The sequence below is a fragment of the Egretta garzetta genome, unplaced genomic scaffold, assembly GCF_000687185.1.
Source record: "Egretta garzetta isolate BGI_Z169 unplaced genomic scaffold, ASM68718v1 scaffold143, whole genome shotgun sequence".
Taxonomy (NCBI): Eukaryota; Metazoa; Chordata; class Aves; order Pelecaniformes; family Ardeidae; genus Egretta; species Egretta garzetta.
Window position 1 is genome coordinate 3003419 of NW_009259310.1, and position 11584 is coordinate 3015002.

Consider the following 11584-nt stretch of genomic DNA (forward strand, 5'->3'; position numbering starts at 1 on the left):
TGGCGGGTGCTGCTGGCCCACCTGGGTACCCGGTGAGTGCAGATGTGGCTCCTTCAATTGATGCACAACACAACCTCCCACCTCAGCCATTTCCTCCTCACCGATAGGACCCGGTGCAGCAAGTTTGCTGGTGCAACACTTTTAAAGGAGCTCCCAAAAGCACCCGCAAGAAGAGAAGGAAAAGGGAAGCTGGTGCAAGGGGCTTGAGAAGCTGCGGGTGGTTTCTGTGCCTGCGGGGGCCTCCCAGCCCCTGCCTCCCACGCTCGGGAGCTGCGAAGGCCTCCTGAGTTAGTGCAATGCCTCGCTGCTGATACGGACTGTTTTTTTTCAGGGACGGGAAGGTCCAAATGGACCTGAAGGGCCTTTGGGAGTGAGAGGAGAGAAGGTAAGGAGAGGGGAGGTGCTTCTGGAGCTGCCCAGGAAGGCAGAGCCTTGGGGTTCCTCTGTTTGCCCATAGTGGGGTTTTCCTCCCCTGGGCTGTAGGTGCAAGCCCACCTCCCAGTTTGGCCGCTGGCTCTGCCCAGTGGGATGGGGACTTACGTGTCTGGTACGAGGTGGGATAAGAGCCTTGCAAGCCCTCCTGCGGGGCCAGGGCAGCGGGGTGTGCAGACGACCTGCGTGGAGGACCACCGCGGCTGCCTGTCCTAATGTCTGTCTGTCCTCTGGCAGGGGGATGCGGGAGATCCTGGGGAAGCCGGCATCAGCGGGCTGGATGGCGAGCAGGTACGTCAGCTGGGGAGCCCTGTCCCTCCCTCCCTCCCTCCCTCGGCGGGGGCTGCTCCAGCCTGCCGCCTCCCGCGCGCCTTCTCCGGGGATGGGATGGGAGGTGGTGGCTGAATCTCAACTATGGATTAGGTTAAAGCTGCGTCCACATTAGCTGAGCCAAAGGCTTTGAGCGACGTGGGGTGAATGAGCTGTGCTAAAGCCGGGCTCTGTGTTTCCTCCCCAGGGGCCACCGGGACCGCCAGGAGCAGAGGGTCAGCTGGGGCCCAAAGGCGAGCAGGTCCGTTCCTGCCGGGTACTGGGGACGATACCGCTGGAGGTGCTGAGCTCACCTGGTCCTGCTGCTGCAAGTGCAGGCAGGCAGGCACCTAAATCCACGTAGGGCTTTTTGAATTCTCCCCCAGCATCCTCATGCCTGGGGATTTATGTTGCTGGGGGGGGGGAGGGTCCAGATCCCCTCAAAGCTTTTGGTACCTGGTACGAGGAAAACTGGGTCTGCTGTATGGTGGGAAATGATGGAGGGCAGAGCCAGGGTCAGCTGGAAAAGCCAGCCAAGAATAATCCTCATCATTTTTGTCCTGTCCAGGGAGAGGCAGGACCCTGCGGAGCTCTGGGCATCAGAGGGGTCCCTGGGGAGCCAGGGGACGATGGACCAGAGGGGCCACCGGGGAGGCCCGGGGAGCAAGGGAAGGAGGTATGTGTGCTGGTTGGCCCCGTGGCGGTCACCACTGGCCCCCAGCATCCTCTGCCAGGGGATGGGGATGGGGACGGGAAAGGTGTGCCACCGGCTGGGAACAACTGCCTGTGCTACGGCTTCGCCGCAGGCAGGCTGAGGTGCCCCCATGGGAGGAGGGGGCTGATAGTTTGGGGGTCCCCTTGCTGGAGGAGCTGCTGCTTGGCTGTGCTCCATGGTTTGTCCTCGCTTCTGGGCTAACGTGGGTCGAGGCTGGGGGGTGACCTCCTGGTGCAGGCAAAGCTGCAGGGCCATCTCTTACCCAGCACCAAAATCCTAGCCAGAGGAGGGTGGAGAACCCTGTGGAAGTCAGAGCTTGGCTTTTAACCCACACTGGGACAGGGCTGGGGAGCAGTCACTGCATCTGATGCTGCTATTTCCCCTCTGTGCAGGGTGATGCTGGTGATGCTGGAGACCCGGGTGAGCAAGGACCACAAGGGCAGAAGGTGAGGAGTGCCTCTAACTGTCCCTCCTTGCAGCACCTTGGGGACACCCGTAGCCTTGCTCAGCCTCTGCTGCTCCATTTGGCATGGTGGGGGCAGGAGCAGGACAGGGGTGTCCCCGTGGCTGAGGACCACTGGAGGTGGTGAGTATCCCAGGGTGACCTTCTGTCCACGGCACCCAGTGAGCAGGTGAAACACATCATCTCCATGCAGAAGCTCATTTAATTGCTATTCCTTTTTTTTTCCTCTCTGGTGACATCTCTGTCTCCATCCCTGATCAGGGTGATGCTGGCCCCAGGGGCCTTCCTGGAATGCCTGGCCCGGGAGCTGCTACAGGGGAAATTGGAGAAAAAGGCCATAAAGGAGAGAAGGGCCAAGAAGGTTTGCTGGCAAGTACAGAGCGGGGCTGCCTCAGCCCACCAGGCCCCCAGCATCCCCACAGGCTGGGTGCTGGGTGCCAAGGAGCAGGGCTCACCCCTGGTGGGAAACCTTGGGCTTCAAGAGCCACAGAGAATATTAGGAATTAGCAAATCTCTGTAACTAGGGAGTTTCATGTCTCCTGGGCATGACTCCAAAACTGGGTCTTGTTGGCACAAAAGGACAGTTTGGACTTGCCGGGCAGTCCGGGTTAACACTGCCCCTGGCCAAACTCCAGCCTCCTGCCCCCCAGCCAGGCTGGGGCACCTGAGCACATCTCCCTCTCTGTCCCAGGGCCAGGTCGGTGTCACTGGAGCTGCGGGACCTGCTGGAGCCAGAGGACAGTTTGTAAGTCAGATCATGTCCCTCCTCCTGTTTTGGCTGATCACAGATCTGGTGGGGGGATGCGTGTGTGACTGGGAGCACTGGGCAGGGTTGCATCAATGGGGCTCCTTTGCTTGTGCCCTGAACAGGGTGGGACGGGTCTCCGAGGTCCTCCTGGGCTTGACGGTCCCGAGGGAGCGAAGGTACGGCAGGGTGATGGCTCCAACCCCTTATCTCTGGATGAAATGCCCTTTTCTGGTCTTTTACCAAGCTCTGCTTTCTGCCTCTGGCTGATGGGGGTGTGGTGGAGCTGGCTGTGGTGGAGGACATGCATGAGACCTGGCAGGCTGGGGACCTGCCATGGGACACTCAGGTCCAAAGTGAAGAAGGCAAGAAAGGAGTTTTCCTGAGGACAGAGCTGTTTTTCCCTTCTTCCCCAGGGAGATCCAGGGCCACGAGGCATGGATGGACCCACTGGTGCTGCAGGATTAGAGGTACTGATGCCTGGGAACTTGTAGAGCCAGGAGCTGCCAAAGGCTTTCCCAGTGCTTCACCACTTCCAACACAAACCAAAGCCAAAGGATTTATTGCCCCTTAACTGCCCAGGCCAGGGCACTCAGGAGTGGGGAGGGGTTTTTAACGCCTCGCATCTTGGCACTGACTCCCAGGAGGTACTTACATGCCCCCACCCCAAAAATCAGACCACTTCAGCCTGGCACCCAGGGGTGCCTTCTGGGAGACCCGTTCCTGCTATCAAATCATGTTCACTCCCATGCGGTGCCTGGGTGCTGCCTGGGCACGTGCCTTGGCCAGCTGAATGTGGTATGAGGGAGAGGATGCTTAAAATACCTGCAGAGGGCCTGAGCACGAAGTACATGGTGGTGATGGGCTTGTTCTAAATCCCTAACATCACTGCAGGGACTCGCTGGAGACGACGGAGCCAAGGGAGATGGTGGCAAGCCCGGTCCAGCGGTGAGTACCGGCCCTGCCCCTGCAAAACTTCCCTGGGAAAAAGGTTTGGTGGCATCTTGTGATGGAGCAGCAGGGGCTGGGGCTGTGTCACCCGTGGGTGGCCCCAAAGCCAGCTCTGCCAGCCTGAGCACCGGGCTCTGTTTCCTGGGTCCTGCCCTGCAATGGGTTTGTAACCGAGTCACCGTTTCCTTGGTTTCCCTAGAGCCAAAGCTCCATAAAGGCATTTTAACACAGCTACTAAAAACCATGCAGAAGTGCTGCGGCCATTGTGCAATTAATGCTTGGCTGTCAGAGTCTGCCTGAGGCAGGTCCAGGGCATTTGGTTTCCCCCTCCTCTGCTTTCGCAGAGCAAATTTGCAGGTGTCCGTAAGGTCAGAGGGCTCCAGGAACTGCCCTGGAGCACTGGCGCTGCCCTGAGTTGCATTTTATGGTTGTGGTCCTGACATGCACAGAACCTCAGATGTGTTATTGATGCCCTGCACTCAGCTGCCGGATAAATCCCATTTACATCCCAGTTTTCCCATGTTGCAGTGCTGCTCTGCCCAGGCAAGACGTGTCCTTAACTTGGGTGACTGGGAGAGGTTGGGATGCGGAATAAACTCCGGGTGGATTTGCAAAGCAGGCAGGGAGAGCCATCGCTCAGTGTAGCCGAAGCCCCTTGAGGGGTGGCTTCTCGGTCCCTGCTCCTGATGGGGTTGTGCTGAGGTGTAACTGGTGTCCCCATCTGTGTCCACCACAGGGCGCAGCGGGTGCCCGGGGGCCAGTGGGTGCCCCTGGGCTCTGGGGCTACACCGGGCACGAAGGAGCCAGAGGAGCAACGGGGGCCAAGGGAGAGCCGGGCCGGCAGGTAACTCCTCTGTCTGCTGTGGGGATGGGCAGGGGACATCCCCACAGGGTGGCCCTCCCTGGCATAGCTCTGGCACCAGAGGTCGCTGGGGGGAGCCACCCCAGTCCAGACCCCAGGGCAAGGCAGCTGGTGCTGTAGTCACCCTCCTGCCTTCCCCTAAATAACCCAGAGCTGATGCCAGCCTTGTGTTTTTGTCCCCAAATGAACTCAGGGTCCTCTCGGGCCACCGGGTGAAGCTGGAGCCACGGGACTGAGCGGCACCGAGGTGAGTGGGCTCCTCTGCTGCCCTGCTTTCCTCGCAGCCCAGGTCTGTGCCACTCTGACAGCCTGCTGGGATTTGGGTGAATAACCCTGGACCTTATTTTTTTGAGTTGGATTGATTTTTGTTTTCCTTCCTAGGGCCTGGCGGGTGCAAAAGGGGAGCTGGGCAAGCCGGGAAAACCAGGGCAAATGGTGAGGAGTGGGATGGAGCCATACTGGTTCTTCCTGGCACAGGCAGTGGGATGCTGGGATCTCCTGGCTGCAGGGAGGTCCCACACAGGCAGCATCTCCTGCTCCCGGTGAACTCCCCCCCCAGCCCTGCTCTGCCCAGCCTGCCCCAGAGCAGGGCAAAAATCTCAAACGAAGACTTCAGCTTAGAGCATCTTTCTGTGCACGCCGTGGCGAGAGCAGGGAGGGAGGCTGGGAGGGGGCATCCCTGGCACAGAATCCTTATGGAGGGGGTTCCTTCTTCTCTGGGATTTTAGGGGTCTCCGGGACAAGCTGGTCCTAAAGGGCGGAAAGGTCGCAAAGGAGAAAAGGTACCTCAGAAATCCTCCTCTGCACGTGGCACCCAAGGGGGACCAGCCATGGGGTATGGGATGGCTGAGCCTGAGCTGGTCCAACCCTGTTGTGGTCCATGGGGAGAAGCCAGGGGGAATTGCCCCGGGGGGACCCATTTCTCCCCAGTGTAAAGGCAATCGCGCATTGGTGCCTGGCAAACACAGAGCCCTTGGGCTGCCTTGGCTGGCTGATGGGTGAGGGGCTGGCAGGTCCCCCCAGCTCAGCCCCACTAGGGCTGCCTCCATCCTGGGTCAGGTTCCCTTGAGGGGGCACAGGGGACCTCCCTTTCCCTGGCCAGCTCTGCACCATGGCCTTGGGGTCCATCTCCAGGGTCCCTCAGCACCTGGTGAGCTCCATCTCCATGCAGGCAGCAGCCCCTTTTCCCCAGCCCCAGTCTGGGATGTGTCTGGGCTGCTGGTGATGGTCTCCCGTCTCTTCTTCCCCCAGGGCGATGTGGGGAGTGAAGGGGAAGAAGGGGTCCCTGGAGAAACTGGCAGACGGGTAACTGGCACCGTTGTCCCCATGAAGGCTGGCGGGACGTGTGGGGCTGATGCTTGGAGCCCACTGAGGTCTCGCTGGGGCCTCAGCACCCCTGGGTGGGCAGTGAGGGGGATGTGGGGCAGCCAGCCAGGTGCCTTTAACAGGCTTGAATTGCTCGTGAGTCTTTAATCTGTTGTTCCCAGGGCAAGCGAGGCAAGGTGGGCCACCGGCCCCCGAGAGGCCCCCAGGGACCCAAGGTAGGTGAGCTTTGCCCTGCCAGGGCCAGGGCTGCTTTGGCACCCTGGCAGCTCAGGGGTGCTCCCACCTGAGCCCCCAGCTCAGGAAAGGATAAGCCAATACAGGGGCATTGCGTGCGTAGCTGGAGGGCTCTGTGTCCCCAGCCTCTTCCAGCCCGAGGAGGGGGTCTCCCACACCCCCAGCCCCTGGGGGCTGCTCTCCATGGGTGCAAGAGGCACCGGGGCATTGTCCCTGCTTTGCCCTCACACTGCACTGCTGGGGCCTCCAGCCAGGGTCTCTCGTTTTTGCATTTCAGGGCTACCCAGGTGACGAGGGGCCCGAAGGACCCCAGGGCCCCCAAGGACCCTATGTGAGTATTAGCTCGGAGGTTTTGGGGTGCCAGTGCTCCCCGTTTGGCCCCCACGGGTACCACTGTGCAAGCCAGCTCTGTGAACAACCGAGGCAGAGACCCATTGAAAGAGAGCGAAGTTTCTAGGTGTTTCACCCACCCATCATTCTTCCAGCTCATCATCCATCCATCATTCATCCATCTCAGCTTGCCTTCTCCCAAATTAGCATCCCAGCAGTGCACATGCTGTCAGGCACATCATATAATTTCCAAGACGTTGCTCTAGAGGCCAAGCACTTCCCTTCCAGGTCAGCGTCTGGTGCCTGGCAGCGCCGAGCGCTTACAGAGGACTGTCCCCATGTTCCCAGAGAACTGCCATGGCTGGGGGGGCCAGCTGTGCTGCAGCAGCCAGCACTGGCCAAAGAAAACTACTCAAATATTATTTTTTTTAAATTGCTGGAAATTATTTTGTCTCTATTTAAAATAAAAATCCCAGCTTTGGTAATTTCAAAAAAACCAAAGCCAGGGTGTTCTGCAGCCAGTCAAGGGACCTGAACTGAATTTTTAAACAGTTTGCTGAGGGATCCTCCTGAAAGCAAAAATCAAAGATTTGATGAGAAACGACTCAAAGTTTCTAAAACTGCCTCAAATTCCCAGAATCCTTGGGGCGACCTAGGGGGTGGCGAGGTCCCTCCTTGCCGGGGAGCCGACAGAGCAGCTCAGCCTCAGGGTGATGTGGTGCCGCTTCATTTCTCTCTTAGGGCATCCCAGGGCTGAAGGGCATGAAAGGAGAACCTGGACCGAAAGGACACAAGGTGGGTGCCATGCACCGGGCACTTGAGCCCCAGGCACAGTGGGGACTCTGGGCACAGGCTAGCATTTAATTTGCTGGATGCAATCACTTATTCACCTCTTCTTGAACACCGATCACTGCAGTATCCTTTGTTGGGGGTTGACCACTGTGCCCCCAGGTGCTGGGAGAGGGGACCTTTTAGACTTTCCCAAAACCAGGTCCTTTTCCAGCCTCTCCATCCTCCTGGAATTGCAAGCAGCAGCATGTACAGTCTTTTAATCCCCTGCTCTCAGCATTGATGCACGGGCACGTTACCTGCCTGTGCTGTTACTGATGAGCTGATGGATCCAACCTTGGATGGATCCTCACGGTCCCGTCTGTCAGCCCCAAGGCTGCAAAAAAGACTGACCAGCAGTCCCTGGCGGCAGGTAGTTGCTTGCATCCTGCAGGGAAATGAAACCCTGGTAATAAATAAAGCTTTAAATTTATTGCAAGCTAAATGAGCGATGGCAGAAGCTGAAGTCCAGGGTGTTCAGCAAGGCCAGAGCCTGGGGGAGCAGGCGAAGGGGAGGCTGCGGGCAGCTGCTGGGCTGGGGTTTCTTCCTCTGCCCCACCAGATTTCATCACACAAGAAACTTCCTTTGTTTTCTCAAAATGTTGCCTGGGAACTTCCGAGGTTTTTGTGGATGTTATTTTAGTCTGGGATAAAATACTTTCGGTTTTGCCTTTGCAGCTGAGGCAGGGAGGCAGGCACTCCGTCACGCCGCCTCCTTCCCCAGCAATACGGGAGCAGTAATTCCACCAGATCGAAAGGGGTCATTGTTTTCAGAAATTTTGCAGCCAGACGTAACTGGGAATTTCCCATTTCCAGCCACTTGCTGGAGGCCATGAGATGTATGGCCTGGAGAAATGTCCCCAGGCTGGTATCTCCTGCTAGGGTCAGGCAGCAAGCAAAACCTCTGTTGCCTCCCTGATGAAATGCCACTGATGGAGTAACGTGCAGGACTCCAACACCCACCCTCCGGGCGGAGCCCCCCGCCGGGCCGGTGGCCCCGGGCAGTTTCTGCCCTCCTCTTTGGCACCAGAGCTCTCCCTGACTCTCTCCTAGGGCGAGAAGGGCAGCATGGGCAACCTGGGCCAGCAAGGGGACGATGGCTTCAAGGTGCGTGAAGGGTTTTGCTCTTGTCCTCCCTCCCCTTGGTCCCTTGTCACCCCGTGTGACACCCTGCCACATCTCCTAGGGCAAGCCAGGACCCCATGGTGTCCCTGGGAGGCCAGGACCCAAGGGACAGCAGGTAAGGGCAGGGTGGAGGGGAACAGGGGGAACTGAGATGAGTATTTGGGGTAAATTCCTCATCTTTCCATGCAAAATCCACCTGGGGAAGGGGCTGGGTTGTAGAAGGGGACAGGGCTGGGGGATGCCCCATGCAGTGCCCTCACCTCCAGTGTCTTTGCAGGGTGACACTGGCCCCCCTGGCCTGCGGGGACACCCTGGCTTCCCCGGGACACCGGTGAGTCCCTCACCCTCCCGGCAGGTTTGGGGCTTGCTCCTGGTCCTGTGGGAGTTACACTGAGATGGGGCTTCAATCCCTCCTGCCTCCCTCTTAGCCAGGTCTTGTCCTTCTCTTCCAGGGCTCATCTGGACCCAAAGTAAGTAGTGGGGAGTGCCTGGAGCCGGGCTCAGCACTGCTGCGGGACACCCTCCCCTCCTGCCCACTCCCCGGGGTGCAGGGTGGCCCCATGGGGCACCCCAGGGTGCCGCTCGGCACAGTAGCATCTCACCACCTTGCTTTTCTCCCCTCCTTCGGCAGGGGCTGAAAGGCTTCCCAGGGCTGCCGGGACCCAGGGGCATGCCGGGCATGCCGGTAAGCAGAGCCACTAACGTCCCTCGTGCCAAAATGTGGGTGCTCTTGCTCCCCCAAATTTGGTAGCAAGGTCCCACCATGCCACGCCATGGGGACGGCTGGCTGCTGGCACTGCTGGAGGAGCTGTGAATGTGGCAGGGGTCTCATGGGCAGCAACCGGTGCCACCAGCATTGTCATTGTCACCCAGGGTCTTGCTGGCCCCCCTGGTCCCCGTGGAGCCCCGCTGATGCTGTCCAGGGAGGAGCTGCGGGTGAGTGCATTGGAGGGGCGATGCTGCCTGGGGGCGAGGGGTTTCCACCCCGCTTTGGTGGGTGCCACCCTGGAGGAAAGGGGCTGAGAGCAATGCTGTCCCATGTCCCACTGCTCCTGAGGTCCTCTGTACACAAGGACTGAGGTCCTTGCAGAGAGAGCAAGCCAATATGGTTAATCCCTCTCCCACCATGCTTGTCCTTGTCCCTGCATGTCCCATGCCCTCCCTGAGCACCTGGCGATATTCCTGGCCAAAATAAGAGGAGGGGCTAATGCCAGCTTGCTTATATCCCCCACTTTTTCTTTCAGCACCTAATTTATTCCTCTAACCACCTGAATTACACCGCGGTTTGGGCTCTGCTGGACACCCTGAGCCAGGAGCTGCAAGCCCTCGTCGAGCATCCCAACGGCACCAGAACCAACCCGGCGGCCACCTGCAAGGAGCTGCTGCTGGCTCACCCCAGCCTGCCCGATGGTACTGGGGTCCCCCCACATTGGACCCAGATCCGGCCAGCCCTCCCCATGCCAGGACAGTGCGGGGAGGGCTGGCTGGATCCAGGGCCAACATGGGAGGATGGGCAGCTCTTTGCAATTAAGAAGGGATGAGGATTTGGGGGATGAGCTCAGCTGGGTTTCATGGGCATCCCTGGAGCAACAGGATGGCAGCCACGCTGCATCCCAGGAGGATGGATTTTGCAGCCGGGGATGTGCCACGAGCTGAGCTGGCATGGCACCGTGTGGCATCATCCCTGTGCCAAAAACCGGGTGCCAAGAGCTCACCTCTGCCTCCCTCCAGGGCAATATTACATCGACCCCAACCAGGGCAGCCCCCAGGATGCACTGGTGGCCTTCTGCAACTTCACGGCAGGGGGAGAGACCTGCATAGCCCCCATCCACAACCAGGTATGGGGTGACTTTTGTGGGGCTCCCCCAGCCCCACGTTACAGCTCAGGGTGTGCAAGGACAGGGGGTTGGCGTGGCTGAAGGGGGACCACGTGGCTGGTCCCTCGCTGTGGTGACTGCTGCCATCTCAGGGAGCTGTTGGAGGTGTTTGGGGTGAGGATCCTGGTCGCAGTGCATGACCAGTCTGCAAGGATGGGTCACGCGCATGGGCTGGTATAGCTGGATCCTTGTCCTGGTGGTTGCCACTGTCCCCCACTGGACAGTGTGGCACAGTCCTGCCCCTCTCCCTGCAGGTCCCCATCAAGGCTTGGCTGAGCACCTACACCTCCGAGGACACCTTCGAGTGGTTCAGCACCCTGCCTGGGGGGTTTCTGGTGAGTGCCTGGCCGGGACAGGGGACACAAAACCCATCTCATGGGGCCGGGGGTCTCCTAGTGCCCGTCCCGCTGCAGTGGGGTGATGCTGGGCACAGGGTCCTGCTGGCTGTGCATGGTGGGACACGACACCTCCCTCTGCAAGGAAATCCAAACCAGTGCTTTCGCAGAGAGCTGAATCCTGCCCAGTTTTCAACTGGGGGGGAGTACAGACCCCTCCAAGCAGCCCCTGCTACCCTGTTTTCTCTCATTACCCTGCAGCTGGAGTACGTGGGGGCCAGCCCGGTGCAGCTCCGCTTCCTCCGCCTGCACAGCCACCTGGCCACCCAGAAGGTCTCCTACTCCTGCAGACCGGCCCTGGAGCAGGGCCAGCCCCAGCCGGAGAAGGAAATCCGCTTCCTGGCTGACTCCCGGGAGCAGAGCTATGCAGCCAGCCTGCAAGGCTGCATGGTAAGCTTAGCCGTGGCCAGACCCTTCTCTCTGCCTGGAAGAGCCCCTCGGCACGTGTTTGCACCCCCAGGGTTTGGGATAGACCTGGGGGGGTGAGGCTTCACATGGTGGGATGGGGATGAAGAGCATCCTCTCCCCAGGCCCAAGGAGCTGTCCTGGTCTTGGGGAGCGGGCTGGGATGTGGCAGGGGACAGGGTGGGCTCTGGGGGACATGGGGGAGGCCACCTCCCTGGAGAAGCCATGCAGGGCTGGAGACCTGGCTCCTGTGGGGTTGGGGGGTGAATCGAGGAGCAACCAAAAGGGACAGCGGGTGCTTCGAGAGCGTCCTTCAGGCCGAGAGGCCAAGTGTTTCAGTGCCACTCAGCTGCTCCCTGTGCTCATTTCAGCTGGACAACGAGTCCTCCATCACTGACACCATCTTCCAGTTTGCCACTGAGGAGCTCTCCCTGCTGCCCCTGCGGGACCTGGCCGTCTTTCACAATGGCGACACCTCCCACCAGTTTGGTTTCACAGTCGGACCAGTTTGCTTCAGCTGAAACCGGTGACACCCAAACCGATCCAGCTGGTTCCCTCTCTGCCCAAGGACTGTCCCACTGGGGACA

At 59.6% G+C, this 11584-nt stretch overlaps 1 protein-coding gene across 1 annotated transcript in view; it reads left to right on the top strand.

The window, feature by feature from the left end:
• LOC118452021 (collagen alpha-1(I) chain-like) overlaps positions 1–11518 on the top strand; it is a 121337-nt gene extending 109819 nt beyond the window's left edge. Inside the window, exons 40-68 of the mRNA XM_035891881.1 lie at positions 332–385; positions 670–723; positions 950–1003; positions 1310–1417; positions 1849–1902; positions 2086–2088; positions 2181–2288; positions 2611–2664; positions 2790–2843; positions 3081–3134; positions 3559–3612; positions 4352–4459; positions 4671–4724; positions 4859–4912; positions 5206–5259; positions 5729–5782; positions 5965–6018; positions 6315–6368; positions 7109–7162; positions 8249–8302; positions 8382–8435; positions 8598–8651; positions 8952–9005; positions 9194–9256; positions 9565–9730; positions 10052–10158; positions 10452–10532; positions 10794–10982; positions 11369–11518. Coding sequence (XP_035747774.1) covers positions 332–385; positions 670–723; positions 950–1003; positions 1310–1417; positions 1849–1902; positions 2086–2088; positions 2181–2288; positions 2611–2664; positions 2790–2843; positions 3081–3134; positions 3559–3612; positions 4352–4459; positions 4671–4724; positions 4859–4912; positions 5206–5259; positions 5729–5782; positions 5965–6018; positions 6315–6368; positions 7109–7162; positions 8249–8302; positions 8382–8435; positions 8598–8651; positions 8952–9005; positions 9194–9256; positions 9565–9730; positions 10052–10158; positions 10452–10532; positions 10794–10982; positions 11369–11518 — 2109 coding nt within the window. The remainder of the gene's footprint in view (positions 1–331; positions 386–669; positions 724–949; positions 1004–1309; positions 1418–1848; positions 1903–2085; positions 2089–2180; positions 2289–2610; positions 2665–2789; positions 2844–3080; positions 3135–3558; positions 3613–4351; positions 4460–4670; positions 4725–4858; positions 4913–5205; positions 5260–5728; positions 5783–5964; positions 6019–6314; positions 6369–7108; positions 7163–8248; positions 8303–8381; positions 8436–8597; positions 8652–8951; positions 9006–9193; positions 9257–9564; positions 9731–10051; positions 10159–10451; positions 10533–10793; positions 10983–11368) is intronic.
• Positions 11519–11584: the final 66 nt, after the last annotated feature.